The 23,592-nt window shown below is 30.2% G+C and overlaps 1 protein-coding gene across 3 annotated transcripts in view; it reads left to right on the top strand.

Moving 5' to 3' along the window:
• LOC142325200 (protein phosphatase 1 regulatory subunit 21) overlaps positions 1-23,592 on the top strand; it is a 90,122-nt gene that overhangs the window by 56,060 nt on the left and 10,470 nt on the right. For all 3 annotated transcript variants that reach the window (XR_012756502.1, XM_075366638.1, XM_075366637.1), the window contains exons 10-15: positions 234-323; positions 829-956; positions 7,294-7,410; positions 15,741-15,926; positions 17,462-17,533; positions 19,475-19,621. Coding sequence is in view for 2 of the 3 variants with exons in the window: in XM_075366638.1 (XP_075222753.1) it covers positions 234-323; positions 829-956; positions 7,294-7,410; positions 15,741-15,926; positions 17,462-17,533; positions 19,475-19,621 (740 nt within the window). In the remaining variant the exon portion in view is untranslated. The remainder of the gene's footprint in view (positions 1-233; positions 324-828; positions 957-7,293; positions 7,411-15,740; positions 15,927-17,461; positions 17,534-19,474; positions 19,622-23,592) is intronic.

Here is a 23,592-nt window from a genome sequence, read left to right as displayed (position 1 = left end):
ATAATCCGGTCTCTATTTATAACTTTCTTTACTAGAAACTACAAGAAGTTATCACAGAAAGACAGGTTGCCTTTACTGAACTATTCATGAGTTTCTTAATAACATAGTAAGTAAGATTGATAACTAACTGAACATAATTTACATGTAAATTACTTGACTCAGTTAAAGTGACTTTAATAATTTTTTTATGTGAAATAAAGTGGATAACTAATGTTTTATATTAATTATTCTAGAAAGTTTCCAGAAGCCATCCCAGTGCATGCATCAAAGACATGAACAAGAATTGATTGATATCTTTAATTCAGTCCATGAAGATACCAAAGGTAAGTTACATTTAATTAATATTTTATTTTCAATTTTTGTTATTAGATGCATGTTAAACAATTTTCTCTGACATAAGTGTAACATTTTTTTTAATGTTAAAAAATACTTATCTTAATATAAAATTACATTTATTTTCAAAATTAATTTCATTATACAACCCAAGTGATTAGAATTTTAACATTTCATTATAAATCTTTTCTTTCTTTGTTCATGTGCTGCTGCCCATATAATGTGCTTGTAGTAATTATGTTATACAAATATATTAAGTTACATTTATGTACTGTTATTGCTCATGCATAAGTTTCGACCATAAAATTATCTGTAACTGACAGAAGTCTGATACTACACCATAGATTTAAATGTCTAGATATTACTAGACATACCGTAGCTTATGCAGTAGCAATATAGAATAGAAATCATTCCTAATGTATTTGACACTTCAGTTGCACTGATTATATTAATAATTTGTTATGTGAAGTTTTTTCTTTGTTATTACTTTTACAGAAATGTTTGGTGCATATGTTTCAAAATTTAGTAAAGAGTGTGATAGAACTGATTTGTCTGAAGAACTTAAGTTAGCTAATTCCAATATTACTACTGCACTTTCTAAACTAATGGACTCTACTGCTAAGGTAATATTGAATTTTCATTGTAAAAAATATTATTTATTAGTTTTTTAATTATAAAAAAATATTTCTTATTGTTATTGTTCCGTATTGTTTCTGTTGTTATTGTTTTAATAACGATTGTTTTATGAACACTTACATGAGGCTGTTCCAAAATTAAATTACAATTGGTTTTTATACAAAACAAGTTGGTCAATAGTAGCTTGATGCATGTGCACAACCACCAGCAACCTTTAATCTCAGATTGCTGGCCACATCTGCTATGTTTCAGTGATCAGATATGGTAACTAGTCATGAAACAACATTTTCATGTACCAACTATGTTACCTGGCTTGATTATTTTTTTCTTTCTTTGGAAAGAGACAGTTTGTCAAGAATCCATTCATGATTGTGTGATTCTTATGGTAGTAATTGAGTAATAGCATTGCAAAACATTGGTGCCAGAAATTCAGAGAGCAGACTAACTAAAAAATAAAAATTACAGTGATTTAAAATCACAGAGGAATTTTCTGATAGAATTCATGGACTTGGAACCACAGTAGAAGTTTATTTTTAAACACTAAAGAAGAAGGAGAGTTCAATAAATTGTACAGTGTACTAACAAAGATTGTACTTCATGATAGTGCACATCCTCAACCTGTAGCACTAGGGCTTTACTTGAGCAATTAAAGTTGGAAATTTTTGACCATCCTCTAAAGCTTGGACATTGCACCAAACTACTTTTACCAAAATAATGGTGTGGCTGCTTCTTGGCACTTAAAATAAAGCTCCTTGAAAACAATAAAGCTCATGGATGTATTGAAGTAATGTAAACAATTTGTATGCAAAAACATTTTCTACATATATATATATATATTTATATATAAACATACAAGTAGAACTTAGTTTTTAGAATATAGCCTGTTTTTGTAGTTGTGTGTTTATTAAATTTGTTTTACATGTAAAAATTGTTGTCTTGAAAATACTTTATTATCATAGTATAAATTTTAATGATATATATACACAGTAGATCTGAAAAGTTCCCAAACTAAATTTCTGTAGTTGATACAAGTAGCGCCATCTCTCAGACAACCAATAAACTGTGTAGTACGATGTCTTGACGAGTGTGTGTGCAAAATTTCATTACGTTTCTTCACTCCAGTCTCGAGTTGTATTTGGCTGCATAGATTGTGTTTGTGTGACCTTGTGCGTGCTCACAACATGGAACATCTCGATCCCTCCCAAGGGGAGAAGATCCCGCCTCATAGTGTGTCAGGTTGCTACACCACCCCCTCCGTTCCTTGCCAGCAATGGCTTTAACGGAGGACATCTTCTTGTCCTCAAACTGATCACATTCCACAGTGTTCATCTGGCCTCATGAGTTGCCACCAATGCAGATGCCCCGAGGGACATCTACATCAATAAATTCATCCCAATAGTAGATTTTGTATTGCCTTCTGAAAAAGACATCTGACACCTAATGCTACCACGTAGCCCTCAAGAACTAATCTAGAAACCTACTCGCGGAAGATCGAAGACCCCGCGCCTGTCACAACTTAAAAGCCCTAAACTACACCCAGTGCGTATAGATGCATCAAGTATGCCACGACAGCATTTCAGTCTAACCACAACGAATATCGTTAATTTAAGCGATTGGAGTGCAGCCACCATAAACTAAATCCCAGAGGACCTCCGGTCTGGTCCGTCGGGAGCTGAGTATAACCTCTAGTCTCCCACTACAGCTCCACTTTTGAGAACCACTTGGAATAGCTCTAGGTTGATCGCACCAACATTTACATATTACCCCCTTAATAAGTGTGCACTCCAATTCGACCAATTGTCATGCTCACAACATGGAACAGAGAATCGCGATATAATTTTGTGTTCGACTTCAAAAATCTTTTGTTGAAACTTATTCTGTGATACAGCAAGTATTCAGTGATGAAGCCGGAACTCGTACTACAACATACACATGGTGGAAGCGGTTTAAAGGTGGTAGAGGGTCATTGAATGATGACGAACAGCTGTTCACGATGAAAACATTGCGAATGTGTGTGTGCTCCTGCTCGAACAGCCTCATCTTACCCTTGAATAGCTGAAGAGCTAAACATTGGTAAAGATGCAGTATGTACAATTCTAACAGAAAAAATCAACGACTGAAAGGTGTGCCCTTGTTTCGTTCCACGCTTGACCGAAGAACAAAAACAGGTGCATCTTTCTTGTGCTCAAGACTTCATTGAAACTGCTGATAGCGACCTGAAGTGTTTGCAAATGATTGTAACTGGGGATCAAAGCTGGCGCTTCATGTATGATCCACAAACGAAGCGTCAGTCTGCTCTTCATTGAGTCCCGAAGCACAAAGACAGGCAAAAGTCAGGCAGCAAAAATCAAGAATGAAAATGATGCTGATTGTATTCTTCGACTCAGTGCACCTGATTCATCATAAATTCCCAATTGGTCAAACCATGAATTATAAATTCTATTTGGAAGTAATGAAATGCCTGATTGTTGTTGCATTCGTCGAATCCGGCTGAGTACCGGGATCTGGGCAGACTCTTGCACAACAATGCCCCGGTACAGATGGCAGCAGTTTTAACATCTTATTATGCTGCAAATCAAATCACTGTCTTATCCCATCCGCCCTATTCACCTGACTTGGCTCCAGCAGACTATTTTTTGTACTTGAGAAGTTGAGATGAAAGGCTGCTTTTTCGATGACATTCCAGCCATCCAAAGAGTTTGCACTGAGTAGTTGGGTGATCCCACAAAGTGATTTCTCCAGACCATTTGATGGGCTCTACTGACACTTCAATGAGTGTATAACTAGAGAAGAGTTCTATGTAGAGGGCTGTGTGAGTAAATTCGTTAATCTTTAAATTTGTATTTTTATTTAATATAGTTAAGGAACGTTTCGTACATACAGTGTATATATTTTTTTATGTTTTTTTTACCGTCGGTTACATGCCTGGTATAGCCAGTTCTTTGTTTTGTCTATTCTTTACAAATTCTATAATTTCAACATATTCATTACATCCTAAATATTTTTTTTTATATTCAAATTTTTATTCCCATACAGTTTTTATTTTCTAATTTTCCTTTAATTAACTAATCTGGGCATATTAATATGCCCAGATTAGTTAATAAAATTAGTTAACTAATTATTATACTAATTAGTATATATAATATGCTAATATACTAACTATAATATATAATATACTAATTAGTTTAACTAATTATTATAATTAGTTAAATAATCACATGTTATTAATATGACCTAGCAGCCTAATTCCTGTGTTTACTGCCGAATTCTTTTTTCTCTGATTTTCCTTAGAGCATCTTCATTCAAATTTTATCAATCTGCATAATTTTTTTATTAAAATTATAAATAAATAAATTTGATCTATCTACATTTTTAAAAACATTCATTAATAACACCACATTTCAAAGGCCTCTGATGTTTTTTAGGCAATTTTGTCTATATTTCATCGCCACAAAGTTCAGTACTTTATATAAGTATTTTTTAAACAACTTTTCTAATTCTTAAATCTATGTTTGACTCTATCAATGTATTTTTTGTATGGGGCATATCTCTTTTGTACTAAACTGCTTTTGATGTCATCTTAACATAATACTATCTTTGAATTTTGACTCCTTTAATAAAAAATTTGATCTATGGTTATCCAAACCCCTGTCCTATCTAATTTAACTTAACCATTATCTCCATTTTAGATGTTTCATTAATTTTATTTTCAATTTAAATGTCTTTCCTTCAATTAATCCATAGTGTTCAATGATATTCTAAACATTTTAAATCTCATCTGAAATGGAAAATATAATTAGTGATGTTTTACACTTTATTTTTTGTTGTTATATTGTTATTGTGTCATTTTTTTTATTGCCTTTTATAAGTTGAACAACAACAGGAATATGTATTTGTGTTTCAGTATTTTCTAAATTGGAAATAGTAACTTTTCTTGGTATTCTACTCTAATCAGAGATTCATAGTAGATAGTAAACTCTAAACAAACTTTTTAATTCTTCAGTGGTATCCCACATAGTAGATGCTCTTTATGCATGTAAGGGATGAAATTAACATTATTACTACACTCCGTATGCTTCTTTCTTTATTATACAGCTGCATCAGAAATTTATTTTTTCACTGCTAATTAAAAATATTAAAATTTCATTTTTCTTGCTTCTTTTGAACTGTTTCTTTTTTTTATTCCTAAATAACAAATGTTATCTGCAAACGGATGTTGTTTGTACAGTTTCTGTACAGTGTTCTATTTTATTTTTTCTTATTTATCCTATTCATTGCTCTCAGAACATTAGAGATATACGAGGTGTGACTATTAAATAATGAGACTAATGCTGTAAAATATTTTATTTTAAATTTATACATATTTAGTTATTACCCCCATCAATATATGCCTCATGCGAATTTTCCATTGTTTCAAACAGTGCTGGAAGTCTTCTTCTGTGAGCTCTTTTTTCTTATTATTTCACGGAGTTGAGTAAGAACCTCAAGGTAGTAATGCTGATTAATAATTTGACCTTCAGGAACCAGTGAAGGTACACAATTTTGTGAATATCGAAAAAAAAAATCATCATTGCTTTGAATTTTGATTTGCTCACACCTTCCAGTGCACAGATTGACGCTTAGTTTCTGGATTATAAGTGAAAAACCAAGATTCATCACATGTTATCACTCTTTCCAAGAAGTTTGAGTCATTTTCAGTGGCATTCAAAGTGTCAGAACAAACATTTTCAGGAACTTCTTTTTGTTTGTCTGTGAGAACTTTAGGTATCATTTTCTGCACACTTTTTGCATGTTAAAATTGTTATATCAAATTTGCCTTACACGTTCTTTTATGACTCCTACAGTTTCAGCAATCGCACGAATAGTTAACCGACAGTCAGATTGGATCAGATTACCAATTTTTTAAATATTTTTATCTGTTTTTGACTTGGAAGGGCGACCCAGGCAAACATCATCTTCAACATCTTCTCTGCCATCTCGGAAATGCTTAAACCACTCAAAAACCCACGCACAAAATGATAAAAATTCATTGCCATATACAATTATATGTTTTTTTGTTTTATTTTTAATAAAAGAGAAGTTTCAGTAGCAGTTTTTCCTAGTTTCATGACAATTCTTTGCTCTAATAAAACACTTAACATTTTTTCAGCAAAAAAAAAAAAAATCAGATGTTATCCAAACAAAGGCCACGGTCAGAGTAATATGTCTACAGAAACTGGAGTGGCAACAATCGAAAGAGAAGTCTTCACGCTACCAGCTGTTGATCGTATGAATTTGGCACATGCGCAGTTCTGTAGCAGCATTGATCTCGTTATTTAATATTCACACCTCATACATGTACTGCCATTGTGTACATCACTCTAAAAAAATTAAATTATATGTTCTTTAGCCCATTCTTTCTACACCCATATTCTCTATTTCTAATATTGTTTATTCTATCTGCACAAACCTTAATTTATCCAAATATTCCTGTTTCCTTTAATAAACCTATCAGTAATTGTATCACTCTGTTCTCTTTAGGAGTTTCTCAAACATCATTCCTGTCCGTGATATTTACATATTTCCTCTACAATTGCTAAAATATTTTTGTATTTACCTATTTATAAATTGGAATAATAAATCTTCTATTCTAATTGTTGAGTACTTTTTTCCACAATTTTATAATTAGTTTATAGAACAATATTTATAACGTCTTAAATAAATTTTTTCATGAGTGTCCTTTTAGAACCAGCTCTGCTTCCTGAATAGTTGTACTTCCTTGATCCTCCTTACACTCTTTATTGATTTTCATTTGCCTCTTTTTGTCCCACTAATAGTAATATCATTTTCAAAGTCTTATAAACAGTTTTTGTTCTTTTATGTGTTCAAATTAACTTCTTTGCTTATATTTAAATCATCTCTTTAACTTGATACTTATGAATTTGGATATTTATTGATTTTTTTTATTTAAAAAAAAAATCAAACATCCCAGATTCAAACCTGGGAACTTTTTCTTTTAAAAGTAAAGATGCTTTGTTTCTCTTCTTAATTTTTCAGTCCGCAACTTATTTATTTTTCCTATAAATTCTTCCTTCTTCAGTCATCATTTAATTATCATCATTCATGTTTAGACTTTTATAATTTTTTTATTAAAATACTGTTGATTTCTTCTAATTCCTATTTCCAAACTTATATTTCTCATTTTTTCAGTCTTTGATTATGTTTATTTTATGTCTTAAAAAAAAAATATGAATTTTCTTCTTATTTTTAAATCATTGGAAACTGATTGCATGCACTTAATTATGATTTTTATATTTTAAATTAATGATATTCTGTAACTTGTAGGTTGTTAGTGATTTAAAACAACTGTGGCAGACTTCACAGAGTACTCCAAAGAAGCTTCATCCAGCCATACCAGATCTTAGTAAAAGAGCAGCTCATTATTTTAATTGCCTTGAAACAGTAAGTTTGAATTCTTTGCATATAGTTATTTAATTTTTAAAGGATTGGTAACTTTTTAAATATTAATTTATGCTTATAAATAATTATGTATTATAACCAGTATTTAATATTTAATTATTTGTGATTGGTTTCACATAATTGCAAACTGCGAGTTGTTTACTTAAAAATCAGAATAATCCATTCACTGGAAAAAATAATACACAATTTTATAAGGACTATTTGTTTATTAGAGATTATTTAAATATAGTCTACTGTCTTATAGGACTATTAGTTTCATATATTATACATCAGTCAGTAGTAAAAAAAAAAATCTGACAAAACTACAAAAATATGATGGTAAACATAAGAGTTCAAATTCTTGTTAGCATCAGAACCAGGCGTTCAGTAGGATGCAAAAGATTATTTAGTTGTAGAAATAATCAGGGAGGTGGTTGTTGCAGTTATTATACGGCAAAAATGTGATTGAACCAATTGAAACTGAAATTAAATTATAATAATAATTCTGAAGGACACATTAGTTGTTTCTGGGAGGGATAACATTCACACTCACCCTGCAAAGTTTTGGTTGTTTCATCCCTTAAATAGTGATTGCAGACATTACCATCTGCTGATTGTAAAATGTTAGATAAAAGAAACTATTTTCTACAAACAAAAAAGTGAATTGTTTTAATATATCATGTAAAATGTCAAATAAAAGAATAATAAGATTTTATGTACTGGGTGCTCCAGGCTAAGGGTATCCAAAAGTAATGGCCTAAGAAAACCAGTCATTGTAATCTCTTAAAAATAGGCCCAGTCAACTGGAAATATCTCCCAAGACTTGTTCTGTATACTCTCAAAATCAGTGGAATACTCATGTGCAGACAAGCTGACTCATATTGCAATTGTAGTCTGTAGTAGTCAATCAAGATGTAGACCCCACAACAGAAGGTTTATTAGTGCATGCTTTGGTGAGCAGAGTTTTAATCAGCTGTGTGTGTAAGAACTGAATGTAATATCAATCCTCCTACATACAAGTCTGTTTGTCACGGGATACGACTTAAAGATAAATTGGGATGCATGGTTTATAAAACTGGAAATCATCCAAAATTTTCAGCTTGTGATGAGATTGTAGATCATGTACATGACACATTCACTGCCAATCCTGGAAAGTCAATTAAGCAGGCTAGTTACGAACTACAAATTACTTGATCCACTGTTCACGACATTGTTCATAAGTGTCTCCTTTTGTGAGTGCACAAGTTACAACTTCATCACATTAAACCAAATGATTGCCACCTACGATATCAGTTTGTTGCAGAAATAATGCACCGTGTCGAAAACAGTTCTAATTATCTTGATTTGTTACTTAGGAGGGAACCTTTCATATGTGTAGAGAAGTTAACAGACACAATTGTCAAATTTGGGAAAACCCCCATATAGTAATCCAAAATAAAAGGGGCATACCAAAAGTCAATATCTGTTTAGCTGCACAAAAATGGCATCATCAGTCCATTTTTTTTTTTTTTCGTGGAACCCACTGTGGCAGAACACACGTACCTTGTCATGCTTGAGAACTTCACTGTTCGTCAGATTCGTGCAGGCTTCAGTTTCCAACAAGTTGGAGCTCCACCACACTTTCCAGATGTTACCATGTTCATCAACAACACTTCCCCCAAATGTTGGATTGGACAAGAAGGTCCAACTGCATGACTAGTTAGATCTCCAGATATCACTCCTTTGGACATTTTTGCTTGGGGATTTATTAAAAGTTGTGTGCACCAAAAAAAATTTTGAGATTTAGATAATTTAAAACAAAATTGTTAAAGCTGTTAATCTAATAATACTTCTAAACACCTAGATGATGCTTCTAAACACCTGGCAAGAATTAAATTATCATCTAGACGTGTACCTAGCTGCAAAAGATGCACACATTGAACTTGATTAACCTACATTACAACTTGATAAGTTGTGTTTATTAAATTATATTTACTGGTTCTTTTAATATTAGCTGTTGCTTTTGATATCTTTAGCCCGGACACTCTGAACATGTATATAGTACATACTGGTATTCTATAACATCTTGTGAAAAATTTTATTATATTTTAACTAATGTAAATGATTTATTAATATAATCAATAGCGTAATTATTTCATCAAATGTCTTGTTTATTTATTATTAAAATTTTAAAAATATCTTTCAAGATGAGTATTTGAAATTGTATTTATTTTATTGTTTGACACTTAAAATATTTTATAAAATCGCTTTTGAGCCCTCAAAAAATAAAAAAGTTATTTCGTCACACTAATGTGTGGCTCTAATCCTTATTTTATTCAATTTCATGAAATTGATCCCCAGGAAATAAATGTTGAAAAAAGGTCCCTCTCTCTAACAATATTCAATGAATTATCCGCACCAGAAAGAAGTTTTGGAATTGTCAATAGCAGGACATTAGAGTGTTCCAAGAAGTTGGAAAATTTATCAAGTAGCTTTTCATAAAATACAAGAGGTTATCTCTAAAGTAAAGACTGTTTCATTGTAAAAAAAATTATTCTGAAAACTTTATAAATATTTTTTTATTTCTCTTAAAATACATACCTTAAACTACTTTTCTTTATAATCACCATATGGATTAAGACATTTATCATAGCGATACACCAGCTGCAATATACCCTCGTCATATTCTTCTGCCACCAGTCCTTTTGGCCACTGATTAACAGCATTTTTAAGTTCAGCGTCACCGTGAATTGCTTACCACTCAAAAATTTTTTCAATTCCCAAACAAATGGTAATCAGAAGGAGCTAAGTCCAGACTATTTGGTGGGTGATCGTAAATTTCCCATCCAAATGTTTTCAGTAAATCATGTGTCGGACCCACAACATGCGGACATGTATTTTCGTGCAGCAGAACAACACCATCAGTCAGCCGCCCACGTCACTGACTTTGTATGGCATGCCGTAACTTACATAGTGTTTTGCAGTAGGCTTCTGCATTTATAGTCGTTCCATGTGTCAAAACCGATCCCAAAAGACTGTGGCCATCAGTTTGCGTCCAAATGGCTGTAGCTTGACCTTTGTTGGTCTGGTTCGTGATTGAGGATGACGCCATTCACTTGACTGCCATTTTCTCTGGTGTGTAATACGAAATCCATGTTTGATCACCAGTAACAGTAGTATTAAGGAACTCAACCCTTTTTCCTGTGTAGCATATCAAAAATTCTAAAGCACATCCACTTAGATTTTTTTGTGACATTCCATTTAAGATGTGTGACACCCAATGTGCACAAACCTTTCTGAAGCCTGAATGGTCATGAACAATTCGACCAATAACAGATCTTGAAACAGGAAAAAGAAGGGCCTGGTCGGAAATCGTTGAGCGACCTTTTCTGATTTCATCATCGACGCGTTTCAACAAGTCCTTGGTGTTTATCGAGGGCCTTCTGAATGTTTTCATCATGCACATTAATTCTGTTATTTCTAAACCATTCACACCATTTTCAGATGTTTCTTTCAGGCAACAATACAGTGTGTACATTACTAGCGTGGCAATGAACAACACAGGTTCGCTAACCTTAAGGAGAGAAATTTCCCGGCGGTCTTTACTTTAGAGATATCCCTCATAAAATGTAATTGTATAATTTGAAGAAAAAAAAGACAAAAAAGGCAGGGGAGATATGAGATATTGATGCTGTTTTTTTCTGAGGTTTCTGCTGTTTCTTTGATATATGAGGCACTGAATGAAAATAGAGAAGTATATATAGTAAGTATAAGTATAATAGAGAAGTAAATAGTAGTAGTAGAAAAAAAATAAAGGCAACTATGTATGATATTGATCAGGTAATCTTAGCCAAGAGAATTAAAGTGAAAAGTATAAAGAGTAAAAGGCAAGAATTAATAACAATAAATCAAAAATAATAATAATATCAGAATTATTTTAGAACACTATTCACAAGCAAGGTCATTCTAATATGACAATTTAATATCCATGTCTTGACATAGACTAGAAGCTGAAAAGGTATGATTAGATCTGGATTACTGTGTTAGTACAGTACTTTTTATATCAGTTGGTTTTGGATTCAATTTTTGGATAGGGTCTGATATCTTTTTACATATTATTATTTCATTCATCTCATCTTCCTTTTAAAGATGAAGTGTAGCATCTTCAAAGTTGTAATAAAAAAATATTAATAATAAGGACCAGGGTTGCGCAAGGTAAGGGGGTTGCATCTGGTTTGTCCTGTGCATAGTAATGTAATGATAGCTTGTTAGACAAGATGAGAATTGAAAGAAAATATCCTTAGAGAGAGAGTGTGTGTGTGTGTTTGTTTATTTGTTAATGAGAAATGAGACATAAAAAAAAGAGAAAGAAGAAATCTAATTGATTGGGTCATTCACTGAGAAAGTATTGTCTACAGTAGAAAGTTGGAAAGAAAGCATAAAAGAAGCAGTGCAGAAAGGGAGTAGATTTGAAGAATAAGAAAAGGTTTAAATTTCAACGTATGCTGAAATGAAGGTAAATGATCAGAAACTGCTCTGCTGATTCTTGTCTATGTACAGCTTCATAGTGATTCATATATCATTAAAAATTAAATTGTTTAATGAATTCGTGGTTATATTCTTTTTTATTTCAGATTAAATCTTTTTTTAAGTTTTTATTTTATTTACTAGATTCTTTCCCATTGAAAATACAGTAGAAAAAAGTTAGTTTATGGAATAATTAAATTTTACAGTATAATATGAAATTTAACCATATAAAATTAAAAAATTCAATATTATATAAATAATATAATCAAAAAATAATAAGAATTTTTTCCATAACAAGACTTTTTCCCGTATGATGGCAGAGCACTTTCTCGGCAACTTTTTCAAGGATTTTTTTAACTCTGTTTTGTTGATTCCAAGGGTTTATGAGTGGTACAAATGATTTTAAGAAAGTCATAAAGAAGACCATCCTAATACATTAACAACTGATGAAAATATTGGCAAAATAAAGGACATTATGATCATTAATCATTGAATCACTGTTAGAAAATTTGGTGAGAGTTTGTTTCATTTAGGAATCTTTTATGGCTCATGTAAAACAATTTTGTCTGATATTTTGTGTATGAAATGAGTAACAGCAAAATTTGTTCCACAACTGTTGAATTTTCTACAAAAATGTTGCAGAATAATCGTTAGTTGACATAGCAGATGACTCAGAATTATTTAAATTTGTTATAATAGATGACAAAATATGGGTGTACAGTTATCATTTTAAAAATAAGTTCCAAACATTCCAATGGAAGCTTCCTGTAGAACCGAGACTGAAAAAAAGTACACAAAGTTAAATGTTAAAGTTCTTACTCTTTTTCAATTACAATGATATTGTCCATTATGAATTTTTACCACAAGGTTTTATAGTCAATGAACGGTATTTAGCAGTTTTATGGAGTTTACATGAGCAATCAAAAGAAAACCACTAACATAGCAAATAATTCTTTGATTTTATGCTATGATATCACTTCAGCAATTAATGATTATTTAGCCAAAATAACCTACTTGTACTGTAGTCTCTGAATTCTGTAGATATGGAAATATGCAACTTTTTCTTTTCTCACTGATTAAGAGATATCATTAACAGGATAACAGTTTGCAATGATGAAATAAAGAAAAAATGACTAAGGACTAGGCTTTACCAAAAAATGCTTTCCACAAATCTTTTGAGGATTGGAAGAAACATGCTTAGAGTGTCATCTCTGGTGGACTACTTTAAAGTAAACAATATTAGTGTAGGAGAATAAGTAAATCCTTATTGATAAAAATTAAAATCTTAGTTATTTTTTTATCATACTTGTATGATATGTATTTATACACACAAGTCGAATGAGAACTAATCTCTTCCCTCTTGAGAGTTGTACTACTCTCTTGAAACTGGTTGAAACAAAAAGAAAACAGGAGAAAGTCTTATATACATAACAACTGTTTTTTTTTTTATTTAATGAATTTTCTCTTTTTCAGTTTACTACCTTACTGTCTTACTATTTTACTATCATTCAATTTCAATTCTGTCTGCATGTCAACGCTAGTACTTTTTTAATTGTTACTCAGGTTACATAGTACTGGAGGTAGAATGTTAATATATATAGACCATTCAAGGCCTTTGCATTGCATCCCTTACCACATTTATAGTAGGACAGGTTTTTGTTATATAGCCTCTGTTTTTAATGCATTCACTTATTACCAAGCTTGAAAAGGCTATTTTACCATCTGCGATGATCATAAGAAAGAAAAACATATTGTCATATATTATTTTTGTTGATTTTGTTTTTCAGAACAGTTAAGTTTGATATTTCACATTCTTACTTTCACCATAATGTTCAATAAAACCAGTTTAAGTTTCTTGTAGATATTTCAAAGCTTATAACCATAAAAAATACAAAATAGTAACTTTTTTCATTGTTATAATAAGTTGTAAAATAAAAATTCAATATAAGAAAATAATTAAATGAAAATAATTTGCATAAAATTATGATAAAATTGTAGAATTTTTAAAGTATAATTTTTATTGTTACTCTTATGTAATTACTGATTTTGATTTTTATATAAGATGAGATAAGCGGTTACTTTGGCTTCCTTAAGAAATTCTGTATATAATTTGTACACAAGTAATATTCCAATAATTCTAATATGTTTTATGGAACTAATAAAAAGAACTTTAAAGATTCATTTTTTTATAAATACATTTTATAAAATCATTAAAACTTTAATTTTTACTTGCTTTATTTTAACTCAATGTTTTGTAAATTTTTTTTCATGTTTGTCCTCAAATCTTGCTTCCTTAATGTAACATACTTCCTGACATTGCCAATTGATGAAATTTTACACACTTACTAAATCAAGTGACAATACAATATTCCACCATTACTTTTGCAAACACCCCCCATACAGGGGGGGGGGGGGGTAAATTAAAGGTGCAGGTGTAATAATTTAACATATTTGCTGACATAGCCTATTGATGAAATTTTGCACAGTTACTAAGGTCGGGTGATAATGCAATATCCCACCATTACTTTTGCATACATCTCCTGTATGGGAGTAAATTAAGGTTGCCGGTGTAAAAAATTGAAAAATCTGCAAAACGGCTATGTGAGGTTTAAATCCAAATTAACTTACTAATTAAAGTCATGCAGTGTATGATAATAGTTTGATTAACGTATGACTAAAAATTATAAAGCAAGTTTTTAAAAATTTTTGCAAGCTTTAAAAGTTTTTGTAATATTATTCAATAATTTTTTTTCAATTGTGTGCAATAATGGGAGTCACTTACACCTTTTTATTATCATTGACACATAGTCATTGATAGCCATAAAAGTTGATGACATCCTACAATTCTAGTGACTGTCGGAGAGCCTATAGTATTTAATAATCAATATTTGTATTTAATAATCAATATTTGTTATATTAACAATAATATATATTATGGCATTCAATATTATTATTGCACTCCTGATATATTATTGTACTGACAATTTATATTTTATCATTTACATAATATATATATTTAGTTTGCTATGATATAGTCAGTATCAGTATGTTAGTATTTGCTTGAGAGTGGAGCATTTGTGAAAAGATGATACACAGTGTAAACTAAGTATTAAATGATCTTTGTCTTCTCCTGGCTACCACTATTATTTATTATGTTAATGTGTTGCAAACAAATTGGAGTTATGCCATTTAGGTAGGTCCCCAGGATTCTACATCACACTACTGAGTCCAAAAATAAAAGTCATGCGGTACTGTGTGCCTGATTCCTGTATGTGTTTTACACTTTTATGAAAGTAATTATATTAAAAATTACACTAGGTATATTTAAGATTATTATTTCAATCCTGAAAATTATTTTTTGCACCATTGGAGAGTTCAGGTTGAGATATGCAGGACCACAGAAAAGCCCTAAAGCGCCCAAGACTTGTTTTGAAGTCAGCATTTTACTAACATGGTAATTAATTCAGTAGCCAATTAAATAAATGAGTCAAATAGTAAATTAATTACAGAATCTTACTATTCTAGATTAAGTTTTTGTGATAATAGTAATTTAAATAATTAATTAATTAAAAGGATAAGAAAAACATTTTATTTTAGAAAATTCTCTTCTTTTCCAGTGATTAAGTTCAATTAAAAGAAAAAAGATGCTATTTTAGGAAACCCTTAATTTTTGTATTTATTTTTTTTCCTTTTTGATATGATCAAAAGAACTGGAAATCATATATCAATTGTTGTTATAATTATATGTAAAATAATTAGTAAATAATCTTTATGAAACATTGTGTAATAATTTTATTATCTTTAAAATACTTATTGTATTATTTCAGGAAGAATCTCCATCTGTACCATATTTAGAAGCTCTTAAAGATTTGGAAGAAGCAAGAAATGGTTTAGAACTTAGACAAGGTCTAAAAAAACAACTTTCTGAGGCCCAATCAGATATTGTTAAACTTGATCAAGAATGTGAACACTGGAAACATGAATATCAAATGGTCAAATCTAAACTTCCTCAGGTAATAATTATTCTGAGATTAAGAATGTTCCATAAAAGGTTATTGTGCATGCAATGGTTAGCTGAGCCAATTTAACTACAAAAAACTGAGACAGGTCTACTGTCATAACTGTGTGTTAAAACAGTATTTCTTAGTTAGTTGCAACCCCTAAGAGAATTCTAATGTTCTGTAAGAACTAGGTATTTCAATACACAGTTACCTGGTTTTGCATGATGATTCAAAAAAAGGATTTCATAAAAGTTTGTCAGTTTAGTTTTGTAAATTCAAAACATGTATTGTAAATTCAATTTATTTGAAGCTTAATCAAAAAAGAGTATAAAAACAAAGGTCTACTTCTAGAATATATATATTTTTTCTTATGATTGATGTAAACAATATTTTTCCCAGTGTCTTGTGTTGTTTTATATGAAAAAATAAGCAGAAGGATATAAAATTTCATTAATAAAAGTGGGTTTATTATTAAATTGATGATGAAGTAATGATCAGCACATTGACTAATAAATTATTTTATTCTGAGAGGTACAATTTCTGATAAATGTGATATTTTTCACTTGTCATTCCAACTTCCTCATTTTCACTCTTAAGTTACATGTAAAAACTCATCTGAGTTCTTAATGAATGTTACTTGTTTTTATTTTGAATTCATGTATTGAAATACCAACAAATGTTGTTGGCTAAAAAAATTGGCTGATGTCTTGCTTTTCATAATCTTGATTCTTAAAGAAGAATGAACTAGTTTCTAATGTTAGTATACAATATATCTTAAAAGTATTTTTCTGTGGAATATCGTTTGACATATTTTTCAGTATGTCATGGAGAACTGACCACACAATAGTATCTTTTTGCTCCCTAAAAGTGTGAACACTAATAAAACAGTCCTCTGAGTTTCCATCCAAACCATATTTGTTCACAGCCTCATTTTCAACACCCACATCAGTTCCTTATATCCTCATTTATGTACCTCCAGACTTTTTGTCTGAGTTTTCACTTCAATTTTGTTCTCCCCAAGGCTCTCTTCCTTTCTGGTATTGACTTGCTAAGGTATTATTTCTTCATAGCATTCTGCTGTCTGCTGCTCTTAATACTTTTACCCAATATCTCCTTCTCCCAAGAAATACCAACAATTTCTGTATTCTTTATTCTCTTTTGTTCATAGGCTAGCAGTGATCCATTTATAGAATTGTTTAAAGTTATTCTTATTTTAAATTGATAATAACTTTTCTATGTATTGATTTATTTATTCTGAAACAAGTTTTTATTAGGGTTACCTTTTGAGAAATTACCTGCTGTATTAAAATTCATTGTAGATTCAAACATTTTTCATTAGTAAATGTTTGAGAATATTGAAACTAATTTCAGCATGAACTGCATTTGTATTTTTTGGGACCTGTTGAGCTTCCAATTGATCAAGAGTTTCAGGTTTTTTGTGATAAAACTCCAAGTTCATCTGTCTTAAAGGGAAAATTGTTACATTACAGAGCTTTGTGTTTTGTTATTCATTCAATTTTTATAAAATTTTGTATAATCATTTTTAGGTTGATATTGGAAATAAATTAATGGAATCCAGTGATGAAATTGTGTCTGAAAAGGAGAAAATAACAAATATGGTAAGATAAATCTCTTTGCATCAAATATAAAATTGTTATTGTTTCAATATTAAACATTTTTTTATTAATAGTTTTAACCTTCCTTTTTAGAGTATAATACTTATGTACGTTAGAGGACAGTAACCTGTAACTGTTTTTGCTATGTGTGAATTGTTTTTGAGGGATATGACAAAGGATCATAAACTAGAGGTATAATGGATATTTTTTATTTATGTTTCATTTAAAAAAATTGTTTAATAAAATTATAATCATTATTCTGTCAGATGTCATAGTTTAATTCTAACACATTGGTTTGCTTATTGATAGTACCAAATATTTTTTGTGTGTCCACTTATACTTTGTCCATTTAGAGCTCTATATACTTGCTTCATAGCAATTCTAAATCTGTGTCTACACAACATACAATTGTAAAATGCATTTGGCTGTAAATAAACTTGTTTTTTTAAAAAATAATAATTTTTATTTTATCAGTCATAATTTGTAAGAAATGAAGCTGCATGTGAAAATAGCCAATTCTCTACTGAGCTCTTGATATCATCATTGTTGAAATGTAAGTAGGAAAGGAATTACCTCAGGTACAGAAACAGATAATTGTGATATTCTGTACTGCATCAGCCAAATGATGTTAAGTTTTTAGAATTATTCGAAAACTTTTTGGTTTCAAGCAGCAGCATCTAACCAAGCTTTGTCATATAAAAATACAATATCATTGAAATGTGCCATTTGTTTTTTATTCTGAATTGCATGGCAAAATTTCTTAAAGGCCTCACAGTAGAAAGCAAAAACGTCTGTGGATGTTTTAATATACTTCTAATTATATTTTATATGTAGACTGTTATGTTTGTAAAATGTGAAACCTTCAAAAAGAATGAAGACATCTATATCGTAATATAGGAGAGAATAACTATATTAATATTAAACAACTTGCATTTTTTTTTTTTTTTGGAGAGAGGGGTTTTCTGAGTGAAAAATGCTTCCACATTATCATCCCTATGTAGCAACTTGCAGTATTAAATTATTTAAAAGACAAAATATGTCTATCTGTTATCTAATACAGTGCATTTAAAAGTGATACAAAGATTGTAAAGCAGAAAAAATTATTAAAAATATTTGTTTGATAATATGATCTATTAATGTGATGAATTCCTCTTCTCATGGAACTGTGGTAATGTTATAATTGGGTAACATATTATTTTAATATTTTCATAATTGCAGTCTAATTTTAACTTACTGAGTTTCATTAAGTTTAGATCTGTTTATTAATGGTAATCATTTGACTTAAACATATTTAATACATGCAGCACATCACTTTGTTTTCCGAACTAAGTCTGATTGTCTTAAAATATTCCCCCAAAAACTTATTTTGTATCTATGAGATTTTGCCTCAGATTTCTCTTTTCTTCTGTTCAATTTAATACTTCTTCAAAGGCCTGTATGCATTTCAGTTTTTTATGACACATCTTTCCTCTTTCCTCTCATTCTTTCACTTCTTTCCTCTATGAAAGCTCTCTTAGCTTCTGCTAATGATTTTTATATATTTCTTACTTTATCTACTCTTTATAATGTTACTATCTGAATAACAGAATTCTGAGAACAAATTTAAAGCTAATAAGTTTTATGATTTTTATTACAAGATGATGTACTATTTTTGAATAAGATTGTTTTTTTGTTAAGATGTCTTGGAAATTGAGGAAGCATTAACTTTTATTGTGGATGATTAGTTCTCCATACAACCTTTCAAGCTTATAACATGGAAAATGTTTGTATAAAATGAAAACTCAAGTCTGACTAGGATTCAACCCAGGATTTTAAAATGAAAGACTGAAATGTCATTTATTTTTTGTCAATTATTAATTGAAAGAAATTTTTATTTCCTTATGTGTTTTTTGTAATAGATAACTAAGATTTTAAATTTAGGATGCCTTATTATTCTTTTTTCAGCTTGGTTCTTTAGATGCTCCATTTAGTCTAAATGCTGAGATTTCAAAAAGAGAGGAAAAAGTGAAAAAATATTTTCTTGAAAGAATTAATTACTTAATTTCTGAGAAACAAGAAGCACAGAGTAAAGCTGCTTGCGTTTCTACTGAGGTAGTTATTAATTTATTTTTTACATTTATTTTACAGTGTGCAAATCATTATTTGTTTGTCATTTAATTTTAATTAAGTCATACTCATAATTAATGTTGAGTTAAAACCACACCTATTCAATTTATAATTGTAATTACAATTTTTTTTTGTGCTTGAAAATAGAAGAATTGAATGTGTCATAAATTATGGTATATAAGTTGAGATAATTATGAAATATATTATATAACTTATGAGATTTAAGAATTAAAAATCAAGGCTCAGTTTATACAGTGGAATTTAAATAATATGCTTTAATTTTCCTGGATTAGCTTATGAAGATAATAAATATTATAGTAATAATATTTTCTTAAAAAGAAAAATGAAAATATTCATTAACTACATATTAATAATATTATTTACTGCTTAAAAAATAATCTGTTGATTAATATCTTTACAAGTGTTCTAAGTGAAAACATTTAATCATTTCAGTATATGCAGTAATAATACAGCATATAATAATAATAAAAACTAATCTCTTATTTCACGTATCCATTTGAAGTTTTTTTATTTTAGGTCAGGTCACTTTGTTTGATCACATAGTGCACCTTGAATGAGGTATTGTTTAAAATATCTTTATTTTTCCACCAATTGTGGTTTTTCATTAACACTGTGCTTAAGTCTGGTGTTAAACCATAATAACTAAACAAACACACTTCTTATCTGTCATTATTATTTTAACTGATAGATTATATTTCTACAATTAAAAATTTTAACCCCCACAAACTATAAAATATATAGAAGATATTAAATAGATGAAGCAAATTAAGATTTAATAACAGTGTTGTTGGGTTAGGAAACACATTCTAACGATGTCTATAATCTCAGGAATGTCTGCTGTGTATACTAGTAGAAGTAACCCAATAGTCCAATGGCTGCATGATAAATCTGCTGTCTCATTGGACAGTAGTCCACTAATCGGTAGCCCTTTAACTTTAGTGAAAGATAACAATCTATTTATCAAAATAGATAGGAGTAATACCCTGATAATATTACACTACAGGAATCAGTCACATTATATTAAAATGATAACAGAATACTGAGTGTAAAAGTATGTGTGTACTAAATTTATTGTTCAGTCAATTGAATTCATCCTTGCCAAAGTAAGAATTTAAGATATTGAAAATGGAATAAAACTTTTTATAATTTGGAATAAAAATTCCATTGTGCTCATTCAATATGTTATTAAAGAAAATTAACTCCATTTTACAAATTATTAACTGAAAAAAATGTGTAATTTGTTTTTATTACTTTTTTGGCCAAAAACTTTGAAAAATAAAATAATTAAGGTGTATTATATAAACAATAGGATCATGACTTTGAAAATAAAGGTTACAGAAAAGGATATTAAGGGTTGATTCAGGTTTACATGCTAACACACTTTTACATGCCAACACACTAAAGAAGTAGAGGTTTGCTGTAATATATTACAAATCATGAAAAAAGAGAAGAGGAATATGTGTTTAATTGTGATAGGTGACTGGAATGCAGTTGTCAGAGAAGGAAAGGAAGAAGGCGTAGTTTCTGCGCCTTCATGAAAATGATGGATTTGGTGAAAAGAATGAAAGAGAAGGTTAGTGAACTTTTGAAAAGAAAACTATTTGATAGTTGGAAATACTCTCTGAGAATCATAGAAGAAGGAGGTGTATTTGGATCTCTCTTTAAGGGAAAGAAGTACCCGATTGACTATATATTAATACAGAATAGGTACAGAAATTATCTTAAAAATATAAAAGCATATCTATGAGCTGATATTAACTCAAACCATAAAGAAGTTCTCATGGAATTGAAGAGAGTTGAGGTAAAGTTGAATGCAGAAGCTCTCAAAGAGGAATCACAAACTAGAGAATTAGGAGGAATTCATGAATTACTGGCAGAGATGAGGGAGTTTTACTAAGGACATAGGTGGAAAATGGATCAGGATGAATGAGAGTCTGAAAATGACTGCTAGAGTGTTAATAGTGCGTAAGAAAAGTAATAGGACAAAGAAAGAGTGGTTACTGAGGCCATGGTATAGAAGATGGAAGAAAAAAGGATATGGAAATATGTACACAGTGATGAAGGGTGAGAAGGTATAGGATATTAAATAATGAATTAAGGAGGAAGTTGAGAAGGTAAGAGAGAATTGATGAGAAACAAGTATGATATATAAAACAACTGGAGAAGAAGGAAAATTTGACATGATGTGCAGAAAGGCCAAACAGATATGATTTCAAGGAAAAGGAAGTGCATTAAGAATTAAAATTGAAAATAAAGATGGGACAATAACCAGGGATTCTCAAGAAGTTCTGCAAAGATGGAAAGAATATACAGAAGGTCTGTACGTCCTAGAACATTGACCAACTAGGGATATATTGATTAATAGGGATATTAGTTAACGTAGAAGGAGAAAATATTGAACAGGTGGAGTCCTTTAAATAATTTGGGAGCATTATCTGTAATGATATGAGTTGCACAAAGGGAATAAAAACTAGAATTGCAACGGCAAAAGAAGCTTTCAATAGAAAGAGATGTTATGTAGTAAGCTTGATAAACATCTGAGGAAAAGACCTGCCAAATGTAGCACTGCCATATCGTGTGGATACCTGAACTTTATGCAAGGGAGATGAGAAAAGATTAGAAGCCTTTGAAATGTGGATATGGAGGAGAATGGAAAAAGATGAAGTGTACAGATTGAATTAATAATGATGAGGTGTTGTGGGAGAGAGTAGATCACTATTGCAGACTTTGAGAGATAGAAAAAGAAACTGGATTGGACAGGTGTTAAAAAGCATTGTTGGTTAAAGTTTGTATTGGAGGGTACAGTTAATGGTAAGAGAGAAAGAAGAAAATAAAGATGGAAACTGCTCAATATTAAGGTAGAATGAAGTTATGTTCATGCAAATTATCAAGCAAAAAAAGAAAGTAAAAAAATTGTTTTTAAACCTAGATTAGGTACCCTGTTATTCAAAATCAAGATTTTGGGGGGTAAAAAAGAAAAGAATGGAGTACCAGTGCTGTGACAGGACCTGATAAATAGCAGAACACTGTTGATTGTTTGGCCAAACAAAATTGTTTTGAACAGTCAAAATTAAAATTTTTTACTTAAAAATGAAATGTTCTATCTCATAAAAACCAGGCTTGTCTTTTTCAATCCTTGTAACTGCATTACAACTACAACACGCTGGATTACTGTAGTAAACAATGTACTACTTGGTGAATCTGTTTTATTAGCCTAATCCACAAACTCATCACTATTGTCGTAGTTTTTTTTGTGAAGCATCAGGTATAATATTTGAAACAACTTCAGTTTTATATAAATTTTTATCAGTGACAAATTTGCTCACTTCTACCTTGTAACAAAGGCTTTCAGTTAACTGGTGTTTACTCTATCATAAAATTTGTTTATTTCAGACATTACATTTTTTTTTTGAAACCCTGCTTCTTTAAACATTTTAATTAAATACATTATTTATTTTTACTGTATAGAAAATCAGATTTAATGGATGGTATGTAGTTCACATTTTCATCCATTAATTTAAATATCCATACCATATAATGTGTTATGCATATCATACTACTATGTTACGCATGTGATGACTGATGTCATATGCTACATCTCTTTTCTCTGCCTTCTATCTATAAAGGAAAGAGATGTCTCACTGTAAATAACATAATAACATAACTGTTAACAGATGTTTAACTTTACTAACATAAGTGTCGAATCATAGAAACTTAAGACAGCAAAATGGGATCTGTTGGTATTAAAATAGAATAAACTCGAACTTTGTAAAATAACATAATACATAAACAAGAAATGGTAATCAGTTTGATTACAGTACATTTTTTGTATTTTTATAACAACTAAAAATTAAACAGATTAAATTCACCTACACATTTTTTTTATCTGCTGTTTGTTGTAACTTATTAATATTATTATTTTAAAGTGTAGAGGT

The sequence above is a fragment of the Lycorma delicatula genome, chromosome 5, assembly GCF_047948215.1.
Source record: "Lycorma delicatula isolate Av1 chromosome 5, ASM4794821v1, whole genome shotgun sequence".
Taxonomy (NCBI): domain Eukaryota; kingdom Metazoa; phylum Arthropoda; class Insecta; order Hemiptera; family Fulgoridae; genus Lycorma; species Lycorma delicatula.
The sequence above is the reverse complement of the archived record's forward strand: the minus strand, read 5'-3'. Positions and strand labels throughout refer to the sequence as shown.